Genomic DNA, 14,549 nt, shown 5'->3' on the forward strand with positions numbered 1-14,549 from the left:
TAATCGACTAATTGTTTTAGCTTTAATTCCATCTGCAAATGCTTAGACAGTTTCACCACCGAGGTAATTTGCTAACTAGGAGTTCAGATTCCATACAAAAGATGCTGTGCGATGCCACTATCGGTCCAAATGATGCTTTCGGTTTTATTATACAACATGTAAGCTGACATGATGAGAGTGATCCACCTCTCTACATTTCTTCCCCTAACTTATCCCTCTATACCTCCCTCACCTTCTGTCTGCATCTTTTTTGTCTTTGTTCACCTCTCCACCCCCCACCCCCTCAGCTTTCTCATTCTCCCTGGTCTCCCCTCTTCCCACTCACACTTTCTCCTCTACCCGCCCGTGTTTTATTACCAGGCCCCTGTAATATCGCTGGATATTAAAAAATATACATCAACTGAGCAATTATGGGCTATCAAAAAGAATAGGTTTAGCCCGGGGCCCTGCGAGTACTGCACGGCGGATGCATAGAGATGAGATGAGGAGGAAACGAGGAAGAAGGCTCACCTCAGTTCGGGCCACTGAAGCACAACCAAGACCCAGTGAAGATTGTAGAACATTTTAGATACAGCAATCTGCATCACATGGAAGCAATCTTGAATACATGAACATTTAGCATGTTTCATTCACACACATGCACACATACACACACATACAAGGTCACAGACAGATTGAAACATCTACAAATCCACACTGATGTATTCACACATGCATATTCATATTCGCTGCACACACACCTACACAGGAGCATGTGCTCGTACATTCAGATATAAATGACGAATATTCTAATATACACATGAAACACACAAACACACTCAAAAAGCTTTGCGCGCTGTCATTGTGCGCCCTTTCTCGAGCTCTTTCGATGAGCAAACACGAGCCTCATTGATGTTAACTCGCACTGCCAAGGCCTCATAGTTAGATGGAGAAAATAGCCCCTGTTAAGGAGCAATAACATTTAGAGAAGGGGCTGAGCAGACTCTTTTAATAGGACACACTTAAAATTCATAGTTGCTATGCAAAATAAATCAGCGATTTCCTGCGCGGGGGCAGTGGGAAAGGGGATGATGGTGTGGGGAGCGAGGGAGAGGGAGGGGCTGCGAGTGAATAAGAGATGAGGTTTAAACGTTGGCAGTCCCAAGTCTGACACGTTCCATCATGTCGGGGGTGGGTGGGGGTGTAGCACGTACGCACACAGGCCTTGCACATGCACACAAACACACATACAAAGTAGCTCCCCCTTTGGATTTTTGTTGGCTGCATCAAAGGAGGAAATTTACTGTGAGAAAAAAAAAAAAAGAGAAACATGTTGAAGGAGTCTGCTCGTATGAGTATTTGTTTGTTGGGGGGTTGCTGTATATGGGATTCCTGTTTTTTGCGTGTGCGTGCTCGTTAACTCTCTTGATTTGACTTTACAGTATACATTTATAAATTAGAGACAGACACTGATACAGCAGAATGAGCAATGTTGTTGTCAGATATCAGCTTATCACAGGTATAGTAGTAGTAAGCGTAAAGACAATTCAAAGACACTATTGGATAGAAATTTGTTAGAGACATTCACAATCCCCTCAGGATAAGTTGTTCTAACCTTGATGATCCTTTAATGTCTCCTAGCACCATCGCCAGATCAAAATTTCAACTTGTTAAATACTTTGGTTTATGACCAAATACATGGCAAAATAAAGACATTCCCATCAGCTATACATGCTGTAGTGAGATAGTGAACATGCCAAATATTACACCTTGTAAATATCAGCATGTTGGCATCATTCTCTTGAACGCGTTGGCACGTTGACATTAGCATTTAGCTCAAAGCACTGTTGTGACTACAAACAGCCCCAGAGATCTGCCTGACTAGCGTTAGATTCCCAGTCTTGTTTAAACTCTCAGAGAACCGAACCCGCCGTGCTCTAACACAGATGTGTGCACATATAATGGATGTGTGCGTATACATGGCCAATAAAGCAGATTTTGATTCTTATCTGCTGTATATACACTACACGCCATTATTCAGCAGGTAACATATTCAGCCTGGTCGTGCTACAGAATGTGTGAGGTTTAAAGCATCGGGGCAATTCAGACACCCTCAGGCAGGTTGCCATTCACACAAGTACAGTGTAATAAACGATTCATTATAAATTCAAGTACTTTAATTGACTTGTGATTGTCTAACCTCCCTGGCACTCCTAGTATGAGCAAACCGGCGCTGGCTCCCGCATGAAGCCAAAACAAACGATTACAAAGTTATCTACAAATACGGTTTGACCCAGGGGAATGGCGTATGTGTGAGGAGGCATGTGTGTATTTCTAAATGTTTTCAGTGGCTTGTGCATGCTATTGCTTCTGTTTTGTTTTGCATTTGTTTGTGCATGTGCATCCCTATGATTTTTTTATCTTGTCAGTATGTCTACACTCTCATACTGTACAAGTATGCGAGGCCACTATCTCTGTATTTGTCTTTGCTTGTGTATTTCTGGATGTGCGTGTGTGTGTGTGTGTGTGTGTGCGCGACGTTATTCTTGCATGTCTGTATACGGGGGAATGCATGTGTGTCTGTGTGAGACAACAGCACGGCCAGCGGACTTGTCTGCTGCGTATGAATAATCAAAGTGGTCTCTCTCATCATTAAATCATCGCTGTCCTGGTGGGAGCCTGAGGAGGGAGATGGAGTGAGAGAGCGAGGGAGAGGGAGAGGGATCATAGTTAGCGCTGCAGGGGTACATGCTCTCTCTCTCTCCTCCACCGTGTAGTGTGGCTGAGATGTGTCATGAGCACAAGTCTTTTCTGCTCTCTGTGCTCGCCCACTTAGCTCCCCCAGACACAGCCGCTCTCATGCACACACACATTTATACATATGCACGCACAGCTTAACACTCATACACATGCACACAGACACATTATTCAGGAGTGTACAGACATTTGCACACCGACTCAAACACACATAGTGCATCTCTTCTTGGAACAGAAGGCCTCCAACCCCGACCACACAAGTATCTGCCACATGTAGCTGCCACTACTGTCCTTTCCCATGGCACAGTATTCACCATAGCACACGTTTACATATACCTTCTAATACATGTATGATATAAGCATGTGGCTTTCTACATGTGGCTGATTACTTTTTCGACAAATCAACAACAATTTTAATATTTGATGAATTGTTTAAAGATCCTTTAATCTCTATTTTTATATAGCAATGGATGAAATTACTGTGTGTGATGTACATGGAGTCACTCATAACGACAAACCCACCTGAAACCCACCCAGACAAAGTGAGCGACTAGCAGCTGAACATAGTGGAGCATTTAGCAGTTAAAGAGACTAAACATTTTCCTCAGGAACTGGTGGAAATCGAACCAGATCCAGAAGGAAATTGAACATTGGACCGACACAAGCAAGACCCCAAAATGAAGTATAATAATATGGATCCATTAATGTGCTCAATGTGCGAATAAACACTGTTTTCTAATAGGTTCGCCATATCAACTTTCTTGGATGATATTCTGTCAGTATTGCTTGGTTCCCAAGAGGCCAAAACGTCAGTTAATGTAGCTGTAAGAAATTATTAGAACAAACATGGTAATATCATCGTAAACTAAATATCTTTGGTTTTGGTTAGGACTGTTGGTCAGTTATGTGATTGATGTGTAAAAACTATCAACAGATCTTTAATTACGGCCTAATTTGATTTGTCAAATAAATACAGAGAAAAAGACTGAATGAAAGAAAGCGTGAGTACGAGAGTAGTGTGAGTGTGAGTGCAGACTGTGAGAAGTCGGGGTGAGAGACAGTTAAAACAGTTACGGCTTCTACTGAATCACACACACACACACACACACACACACACACACACTGACTAGACGTGTTGCTAATGAGCCTGGTGTGCGGTTACGGTGTAGAGCCAGACCGGCTCCAAGCTCAGACCGATGGGAGTTCAGACAGGAGTCATCACTTTCTTCTCAGTTTCTTTGACTCATCCTCAGAAAGCAGCACGTTACTGTTCACTGTCATTATCAAAGCAGGCGCAGACTTACCTGAAGGGCTCCGTTTCAATCTTTATGTATTGCGGGAGACAGGTAGACTCAGACATGAGTTCATGGTGGTCCCCTGGGTGTTTTAATGGTTGTCATAATTGTCAGAGTAAAAGAGGAAAGGAGTTTTCTCAGTATAAGGCAAGAAACACAGTTAGAGAACCCACATATATATTTTTTCACAACATAATAATTATTGTATTCAAAAATAAAAAGATTAAAGCATGGCACTATGAAAGCAATTATTTCCTGATGCTTGGTAGATGCACTGTTTTTTCTACTAACCTCAGCAACAGCACAAGATGGCAAAGACCTGAATGTTTTAACTAATAACATTTCTATCCTTGTTTTTCCTGCACTCTTCCTCTAAACATCTGCCCCCTCCATCCAGTCCCAGCCATGATCACCTCCTACCCCAACACCACCCTGGCAACGCAGGGAGAAGAGAAGAAGATGAGCTGCATTGCCCACGGAGAGAAGCCCATCATGGTGCGCTGGGAGAAAGAAGAACGCATCATCAACCCCGAGACCAGCCGATACGTGGTCACCGTCAAAGAGGTGGCTGACGAAGTCATCTCCACACTGGTGGTGAGCGCTCAGTTTGACTGTAATGCAAAACATGTTTCCAATCTAATCTTGGGGGAGCGCCCAACTCTCAGTCATTTTTATCTATTCAGACAGATGGAATGCAGAGAGGGAGGGAGAGCAGGCAAGGCATGGCGAAAAAAAAATCTGCCTCAAATACATTCACATAATCTTAAAATCTCCAAGTAGAGTATAAAATATTAAAGAGCTCCATTTCAGTTCAATTTAATGGTTATTAAAACACAGTATGAAGTCCTACATGTGTAATGCAGCAATGTAAAACTGCAAGGAATATGTGCCTTGAGATAATTTAGCAGTTAAGTGTCCCACATGAGTTAGGATGAAGAGGGTTTGTTCCCCTCTCTAGTAAAGGTGCAGTGCCCATCCTCCTTTTTTTTTGGGTGAAACATAATTTTAGCTTCCTGTCTGACAGTCCCACCCTGTGCCCACCGTAACGTCCTATATACTGTGTGTATGTCCCTAGATTATGCCTACTGTGCGTGAGGACTCTGGTTTCTTCTCCTGTCATGCCATCAACTCCTTTGGCGAGGACCGAGGCATCATACAGCTGACAGTCCAAGGTAAGCCTCCCATCGTCTCAAATTCAGTTCAGCTGATGCTAGGTAGGCCAAGCGCCTCTCCTGTGTTCCACTGCACCATACACACTGATCTGGCATTGCGGCTGGTGTGCTGGCGTGATCGCATTGCAACATGGTCTCTAGTTTATTACTTACTTCATTCATTTATTCATTTAATTGCTGCACAGTGTGACTCCTGCTCTTTGCAGCCCAAACCTTAATCTCTCACTGGGGAAATCAGGCTAAACAGGCTAAAACCAACTCATCTGTGTGGTCTTCCCACCATCCAGATCTATTTCAGCACTGCCACTGTAAGACTTGTGTTCCCGCTTTTCCTCAGAACCACCCGACCCTCCAGAGGTGGAGATCAGGGAGGTTAAAGATCGGACCATCGCTCTACGCTGGACCATGGGCTTCGATGGCAACAGCCCCATCACAGGATATGATATTGAGTGCAAGAACAAATCAGGTAGACAGAAGTTCATATGTATGTAAAAATGTGTAAATAGACTGTAATAATTGCTACATAGTAAAATGTTACAGTCCATTGCTAACAGTCTATCCGTTTCTTCTAGCTTCATGGCTGTCAGCCCAGGTAACCAAAGATGTGTCACCGCAGCTCAACCAGGCCACAATCATTGACCTCCACCCTTCCTCCACTTACAACATCCGCATGGTCGCCAAGAACATCATTGGCAACAGCAACCCTAGCAACGAGCTCACCATCACCACTGATGAAGCAGGTTACTGAACCCCTCGAGATCATTTCTCTCAAGTCCTGTGGAAACAATGACAAACCTAATTAGAGTATAAAGTTCACAGCAAAATTAGCTGCGCAACAATAACATTATTACTGAAAAGGATCGTAACACTGCAAACAGTGAGGGAGTAAATAGTCAGAACACTACCGTGAACTTTACACTGTCTTCATGATTTATTTGAACTCTCCACAGAGAACTGACATTCAGTCCAAATGCTGGTTTGGAAAGAAACTCCTCAAATATAGCGTCCTCCAAGCCCTCAGACCTGTGGAGTCATCTTGCACATAATTATTTTATAACTGTTTTAAATGGAGACCATCATGTTTTATATCTTTGGAAACAGATCAGTTCACTGTTGCTTTTAGTCGGCTCTATCAGCGTTCACTTATCCTCTATTGCCTATAATGATCCCCCCACAGGCACACCAGCACATTAAAATGCCCCATTTTACTGGATTCATTGCTGGAATAAAGTCCTAAACGTCTAATTAAATAAAACATGTATCAGTCCTCACATTATTTTAAAGGTTAAAGTTGATGAAGTTACAAATGTTTTTTTTTTTTAATTATTATTAAGTTGAGGTGGAAACTGAGGCACTTGAATGAGAGAGAGCATAAAAATACATTCTTGACTCAACACCACCATCTAGTGAGATTGAGTGGGATGAAAGGTGAAGTGGACCCCTAATGCTGGATCATCTCTTCCATTTGAACACAGTCAAGCATTAATATTGAATGATGTGCTTTATTTACAGCTCCTGATGGTCCACCGCAGGATGTCACTCTGGAGCCCACTTCCCCGCAGAGCATCAAAGTTTCCTGGAAGGTAAAGTCCAAACTTTATAGATATTCCTGTTAGGTTAGGCTCTGAAAAAGATACCAACATGTAGTGTGTTTTATAATCCCTTCAGACATTATGGATTAAACATTAAATGGTAAGAGAAACACAAAGAAACAATATCAATGATCTTTTTGATGAGGTGCTTTTGGATACAGCATTTGATGTTAGAACGGTTTGTCTAAAAGTTACCACAGCTCTTGAGTTAAGAGTTAAGAGTTCTAACCGTTTTTCTCACAGCCTCCCCAGAAGCACCTGCAGAACGGTGTGATCCGTGGCTACCAGGTGGGCTACAGGGAGTACAGCCCCGGTGGGAGCCACCAGTTCACCATCATCAGCGTGGACACCACAGGAGACACCACCGAGAGCATCGTGCTGGACAACCTGAAGAAGTTCACTCAGTACAGCGTGGTGGTGCAGGCCGCTAACAGGGCAGGCACTGGGCCATCCTCACAGCAGGTGGTCACCAAAACCCTGGAGGATGGTAAGGAAGGTTATATATGTGTTACTGTAAATGTTCATGTTTGCGAGTCCATGTGAGGATCTTGTATGTAGTTTAGTGGGTTAGTACTTTAAGTGAGTGTAACCTTATATTTTTATTTTTTGAACTGAATGGCTGAGTTTTGAACCAAACATCTCTTTTATATAGGCCTTTCTAGATGTAATGGCCCTCGGAAAAAAAGAATATTCTTGTGAAAAGGCTCCCCTCTACTGGATATTTGTTGAACTGCATCAGACAAACAAACAAACAAACTCCAGCACTATTCTGTTATAAGTCTCTGATTATATATTTGTTTTTCATGCATAATTTCTTCAGCTGTTATTAACACCTTCTTGTTTATTCACAGTGAAATTATAAAAATGGATGGGTTGGGTAGTGTTTTTTTTTTTTTTTTTTTACTAATTTCTAAACTAAATATACCTAATCTTTTGCTTTTTTTATACCATTAATATATATAGTTTTTTTTAAGATATTTTCAATCTGAATAATCACAAGGGAGTATTTGGATGCATTTGTCATTACTTATGAAATATCAAAAACTTTCATAAATCATTTAAGAATTAAATCTCTTTTCACTAATGTGTCCATTATAAGATATGGTTATCTCAATAAAGAAGAAAAAGGATGCACTGTTTATATTTGATCTATATTTGGCAGCTGTTTTTTTAAACTCATCCCAATCAATAGCCTACATGAGGGCGCTTGCCTAGACAACCACTGGTATTGCCACTACAACATCTTTTCCTCTGCCATGTCCCTTTAAGTTCCATCCCGGCCTCCTGAAAATGTCCTGGCCGTGGCAAAGTCCCCGGAGGTTATCTCGCTCTCTTGGATGCCGCTGCCCAGAGAGGCTCTCAATGGAAACCTGCAGGGATACAGAGTCATCTACTGGGCCAACCTGCCTGATGGAGGTATTAACATCAACGCATTCGAACACTGATATCATTTATAGATCAATGCAGTTAAATGGCCGTTTAATACTTTACATCCCCTGATGTGTCCCTAATCCTGGGATTGTTTTTCATTGCTCTTGCTTGTGTTCTTAGTTCATCCACCAGGGGAAGCTGTGGTATTGTCACACTGTTACATGCTGTAGTGAGTTGCAGGTGTAATGTTATTTGGATATTTTAAGCTGAATTTTACTCATAATGTTTTGCAAAAAATTTAATATATAAACAGTTTTTTCCTGATTAATGAGCAACAGCAATTGACATTCATCTCACCTCTATGTGACTCATCTTATTTGAGACATTGTTATCTTCAGCAACTTATTTGCAAATCTACATTTACATTTTAATGTACTTGAACATCTGATTTCCACACGATTACAGCACAAGATTACTGGTTTTCTAATGCTGATCAACAATGGGAAAGCCTGCATTGCGCAGAGGGAATAGTTGCGGTTCCTGTGTTTTTCCCTTGAATGTATACGCTGCTGTATAGCAGTGATCCAACCTGCAGTCTGGCTGGTCTCCATCAATAATTCACAATGCAATAACTCAGTGAGGACCATTGCCTCAACTCTGAGTGACAGGACATGAGGAGAGGAGAGGAGAGGAGAGGAGAGGAGAGGAGAGGAGAGGCGGGTCCGATCAAAAATGAAAAGTTAAATCCCATATTATCTTTTTTCTTCATAAAGCAGAGAAGTGCCTCCCATACATCGTCTGTAGAATACTGTCAGAACATTCTCAGTTTATTCTCAGTTTATTCTCTTAATCCAACTTTTTCATACCCAGGCTTATTTACATATCTCCTCTTTTGTGTCAGAACTTGGAGAAATCAGGAACGTGACCACCAATCAGCCGTCTCTGGAGCTGGATGGTTTGGAGAAGTACACCAACTACAGCATCCAGGTCTTAGCCTTCACCAACGCTGGAGATGGTGTCCGCAGTGAACAGATCTACGTCCGCACTAAAGAGGATGGTATGACACATAACCAGATATAACAGAAATAGCACACTCAAATTTATGTTTACCCTACTGTAAATCTTACAGAATGGAAAAAATACCTATAAGATCACTTTTTTCTATCTATATTGCCATTTTCATTTTCATAATTCAACCCAAAACTTATTCAAGTGCTACTTTTAAATAATGTTGGATTAGATGCTGCTGAAAACATGTAACACAAAAACAATAGACCAAAGTTATACTGTATGGTGCTTTGCTGTGCTGTGGAGGAATACTTATTGCCCACTTATAACCCAATACATTTCATGACCTTTTTCCAAGATTGGTCTGCTTATGCTTTATATTGATAATACATTGCACACTGTGTAATTTATGATGTTATATAGTAGAAATGCATGATAAAACTACATACATGTGCCTATTCAGTATGGTTGTCTTGGCATCTTTGTACCTTACGCTGTTCTCTTCTTCCCCAGTTCCTGGTCCTCCAGCGGGGGTCAAGGCTGCAGCCTCCAGTAGCTCTGTGGTTTTCGTCTCCTGGCTGCCTCCGCTCAAACTCAATGGCATCATCAGGAAATACATCGTCTTCTGCTCTAACCTGCATCCGATGGTAATAGCATCTACACCAAAAGATTTTCAGTGATCTTTTTTACATTTCCCACACAGCTTGTCTCAGCCAACCCGGGGACTGGGTCACTCAAACATCAGCATATTCTCTTGTAGCTATACTGAGCACAGACACACCCATGCTGCAAAGTGAAGTGTTTCTCTGGACAGTGCTGCTGCCCCATGATACATAGTCTCTTTCCTTTCCTCCTTTTTGCAGGTGATGAGTGAATTTGAGGCGTCTCCAGATGCGTATTTCTACAGGATCCCCAATCTGGCTCGAAACAGACAGTACAGTATCTGGGTGGTGGCTGTGACGGCTGCTGGTCACGGCAACAACAGTGAGAAGATCACGGTGGAGCCTCTGGCCAAAGGTGCACATCTCATTTTCTTGACAGCTGATGAAAGTGTTTTCTGTTCAGACGACTAACAAAGTTGTGTGTTTGTGTTGTTTTTAGCTCCAGCCAGGATTCTGACCTTCAATGGGACAGTGACCACTCCATGGATGAAAGATATTGTTTTACCGTGCAAGGCTGTCGGGGACCCTCCTCCTACCATCAAGTGGCTCAAGGGAAAGTAAGTCACACATAAACAATCATCTTTCATGGACATCGCGACAATGTAATGGCTTTTCATCCTGGCATTTAGTGATAATGTTCCTGACGTTGTTTTTTTTTCTTTTTCCAGCACTAATGGAACTCCTACACCTGTTATGGTGGATGGTCGTCGGAGTGTCCATGGCAACGGCAGCTTCATCATTCGCACAGTCAAAGCAGAGGATTCTGGGAACTACAGTTGCGTGGCCAGCAACAACTGGGGGTCAGATGAGATCACACTCAACCTGCAGGTCCAAGGCAAGTAGACTTAGGACACACACACACACACACACACACACACACATACACACAACGGACGCCAGTCTAACAGAAGTGAAAGTATACATGTGCTTTGAACTTGAACAGCTGCAAGGTTATGTAATATTTCTCAGCCCACCAGATCTCTAAGCACAAAGGTTTCTGCTCATTACTTTTCGTGTAGCTCCCAAAAGCTCAGGTAGAATGAAAGAAAAAGACTTCCTCAACAAACGGTCATTGCACCTCAGCCAGGAGTGTGGCCGAAGAGTCCCGATGAGCGTCACCGTGTTGCATTTTAGAGATCAGGCACTATATCCCGACAAAGGGTACAGGAGGCAGTTTAATGCACATACTAACCATGCAGTAAACTTTGTTTGCCCTCAGTCCCTCCTGACCAGCCACGCCTCACAGTTACCAAGACTACCACCACATCAATCACACTGTCATGGATACCTGGAGACAACGGAGGGAGCTCCATCCGAGGTGAGAGCAACGCAGTGACACACACACACGCACGCAACAAATGAATTTGAAACAGCCTCATGATGCAGCTTCATCACAAATTAACGTTGTAACGATGCATAAGCAACATGCACAAATATGCCCGAGCTACATACTTTATCCTTTGTACAGAAAGAATCACTTCAGCTCCCTATGAAAGCCAATGTCACCTCCTCCCTTACTCTGGTCGAGCGTTCCTGTTTTTTGCTCGTGTTTCTCATTATCTGGCAGCCAGGCTGAACACTCGAGTCCTAAAAGGTAGATTAAAAAGCAGCAGGGAAGATTAGGTCTGTTTAAGTGAAAGATTAAAGCGCTCCATCTTAAAGAAAGCACAATCATAGTGAGACCATTTGTGGTGATTTATCATTGCTCCTAATCACAAGGCTCCTGTCTGCAGAGTTGTAGTCACTATAAAAGCTGTCCATGATACCTTCTCTGTGATATTTGTTTTTGCTCCCTTGCTCACAGTGTCATCCATCACCACAATACACACACCAAAGCTTACAATTGTCTATTTTTAGCCAGGCTTGCAGCGTGCTCCAGGGAAAACAATGCTGGTTGGTCGGCCTGTCCTCCAACTGTCACCCCAACACTTCTTGTCCAGATAACTAGACTGAATAATTGAATGACTGGATAATTTGATGCATTGTCATGAAATTTGGTACAGACGTTCATGTTGCCCAACGGATAAATCTTAATGGCATTATTGGTCTTTGACTTTTCATCTAGTGCCACCAACTGGTGTAACACTTTCACATGTTTAGCACTATTACTAAGCTCCTTTTGCTTAAACTAAACTAAAGACTAGTTACCGTAAAATATGAGCTACTGTACAGCTACAGGTTGTGTAATAGACTTGGTCTTGTGCAAGCATTTACCTTTTTTTTTTATTTTTATTAACAGTTAGGTGTTGTTATCGTAAATAATGGACTTAATTGATGTGAGGGATCCATGGTTGTTTGCTTCTCAGACAGTTTTCATAGTTTATCCAGTGAGTTCCAGGCTATATTTGCATATTCTTCTAACAAATGCAAAGATGACTACATTGGAAAAATACAGCACAAATCCATCTACAAATTCTATATTCTGACGAATTAAAACCTCACAGATTTTTAGTTTTATTACTGACTCTTCAGTATTCAAATAAACATCCACTTGTGCATTCATACAGAAATTTCTATACTTGTGAACATTGTTACAAAATATTTCTATTACAAAGAAGACATATCATTTAAAGCACGTGTAAATGATCTAATAATTCTTTATAAGTACCTTTCACATCTTCTGTCCTCTCACACTCTCACCATCTGCATCCCCAGGTTACATCTTGCAGTACTCTGAGGACAACAGTGAGCAGTGGGGCAGTTTTCCCATTAGCCCCAGCGAACGTTCGTACCGTCTGGAGAACCTGAAGTGCGGCACCTGGTACAAATTCACCCTGACGGCCCAGAATGCAGTTGGGCCGGGGCGCATAAGTGAGATCATTGAAGCCAAGACCCATGGGAAAGGTAGGGAGCGCCACACTGGAGAAATGAATTTGTTTTGCTACATTTTGAGTTTCATGTCTCAAATGGAACTCAAAGTTTTGTGATGACAGTGAATCACGTTGCGTAAAATCATTCACAGCAGCTTGTTTTGGGAGTCTTTTTCCCAGACCTATATTTCAATATGTCACTAATATCTCTAGAGGAGAAGGAAAGTAGGAAAGAGAATATTTTCTTTTTTCATTTGATGATCTGGTATGATTTTGTTTTCATTGATCTTGTTACTCAGAACTCAAAACTCCTCTAGAACCCTCTAAATAAGGGCAAATTTCCAGGAAAAAATTTTTATTATTATTTGACTTGTTTATTTTATGCCCTTAAAAGATTTCATGTTGGTCAGCTGTAAACCTTTTTGCATAACTGTGATCTTAAACCTTGCTGTTGATCATCTTTTCTCTCTATCTTCTCCTCAGAGCCGCAGTTTGCCAAAGAACACGAACTCTTCACCAGCATCAACTCCACCAGGGCCAGGCTCAACCTGGTTGGCTGGAACAACGGCGGCTGTCCAATCACCTCCTTCATACTGGAGTACCGAGCAGTGGACTCGGCCACCTGGACCACTGCCCAGCGCACATCGCTGACCAAGAGCTACATCCTGTATGACTTGCAGGAGGCGACCTGGTACGAACTGCAGATGAAGGTCACCAACAGTGCCGGCTCAGCAGAAAAGAGGATCACCTTTGCCACTCTCAATGCTGACGGAAGTGAGTTTGGATTTAACAGATTGTCACAGATTTGCACAGATACTGAGGATCATTGGATCAGGATGGAATAGAAGAATCAGTAGCAACTCGGGATACTTACTGAAAATATGAATGAATGAAATATGAATGGCATGGAACAGGAAAGTCACCAAAATGGTCTGTTTCTTCTTCCTTTTGCGTTCTGTGATATCAGATGTCATCAAGCTCAAGACTGTTATAGTAGCTTTCTAACAATGCTTTGAAGTAGGGCACCACTAAGTTTGACATCAACACACAATTATAAGAAGGACAGAAGAAATTAGACAAATCATAAGACTGAAATTACAATTTTTCAGTCATTACATTATTGCAACTGCTCGGGGCAGCAGTGTTTCAGCATGAAGTGCCATTCAACGGTTCCACCTACAGTATAGTATGTGCTTTAAGAGTGTTTGTGAATAAGACAGTTTTGTCAGCCTTTGAACAAATTGACAGGTATTCTAACGGCTCAGCTGAGTAAGAAAACAAGGATGGTCTTCAGATTCTCCACGGGCCGTGGTGTAGCTTTATTTGCCTTGGGCTACAGATAGCGTCAGTCATGCACAAAGGAAGTGTATAAGCTGTAAAGAAGGATAGGAGGAGGTGAGAGCTCTGTGGTGCACTCCAGACTATTCATTAATTTCCTTTGAAGGGTTTTGCTGAGATGTGTAAGCTGCCTGTCAGGATGTTATGTGTGAGTGGATGTGCTATTGCATTTGTGTGTGTGTATGTGTGTGAGCATATTGGTGTGGATGCCATTGTCAGTTTGACAGTGGGTCTATAGTTCGGCTCAGCTGCTGAGCAGCAGCCCAGGGGACTAACAGCACACATTCAGTCTCCTACAAACCTGGTGCCCCAGCTTCGATCAGCCACAGGGTTATCAAGTGGCAGAGGAGAAAAATATATTCTTAGTGTGAAATTAAGGAAAGGGAACACAGTGAACAACCAAATGATCAAGCAATATCGTTAAAGCAGGGACTTGTTTCTTTTGTCTGTGCTCCTGACCAATTCTTGTGTGGGTTTTCCACCACAGTTCCATAGAAATGCAGGTCTACTGTGTTTAGAGTAGTCAGAATTGCTTTTTAAATTGTGTAGATCAACCAGAAGAAAT

At 42.2% G+C, this 14,549-nt stretch overlaps 1 protein-coding gene across 1 annotated transcript in view; it reads left to right on the plus strand.

Moving 5' to 3' along the window:
• dscamb (Down syndrome cell adhesion molecule b) overlaps positions 1 to 14,549 on the plus strand; it is a 113,904-nt gene that overhangs the window by 88,150 nt on the left and 11,205 nt on the right. The window contains exons 12-26 of the mRNA XM_070828853.1: positions 4,429 to 4,625; positions 5,107 to 5,203; positions 5,541 to 5,669; positions 5,776 to 5,943; positions 6,716 to 6,786; positions 7,039 to 7,282; positions 8,065 to 8,211; positions 9,068 to 9,223; positions 9,688 to 9,821; positions 10,038 to 10,191; positions 10,276 to 10,393; positions 10,505 to 10,671; positions 11,056 to 11,154; positions 12,492 to 12,680; positions 13,130 to 13,420. Of these exons, the coding sequence (XP_070684954.1) occupies positions 4,429 to 4,625; positions 5,107 to 5,203; positions 5,541 to 5,669; positions 5,776 to 5,943; positions 6,716 to 6,786; positions 7,039 to 7,282; positions 8,065 to 8,211; positions 9,068 to 9,223; positions 9,688 to 9,821; positions 10,038 to 10,191; positions 10,276 to 10,393; positions 10,505 to 10,671; positions 11,056 to 11,154; positions 12,492 to 12,680; positions 13,130 to 13,420 (2,361 nt within the window). The remainder of the gene's footprint in view (positions 1 to 4,428; positions 4,626 to 5,106; positions 5,204 to 5,540; positions 5,670 to 5,775; positions 5,944 to 6,715; positions 6,787 to 7,038; positions 7,283 to 8,064; positions 8,212 to 9,067; positions 9,224 to 9,687; positions 9,822 to 10,037; positions 10,192 to 10,275; positions 10,394 to 10,504; positions 10,672 to 11,055; positions 11,155 to 12,491; positions 12,681 to 13,129; positions 13,421 to 14,549) is intronic.

The sequence above is a fragment of the Pempheris klunzingeri genome, chromosome 4 (assembly GCF_042242105.1).
Source record: "Pempheris klunzingeri isolate RE-2024b chromosome 4, fPemKlu1.hap1, whole genome shotgun sequence".
Lineage (NCBI taxonomy): Eukaryota > Metazoa > Chordata > Actinopteri > Acropomatiformes > Pempheridae > Pempheris > Pempheris klunzingeri.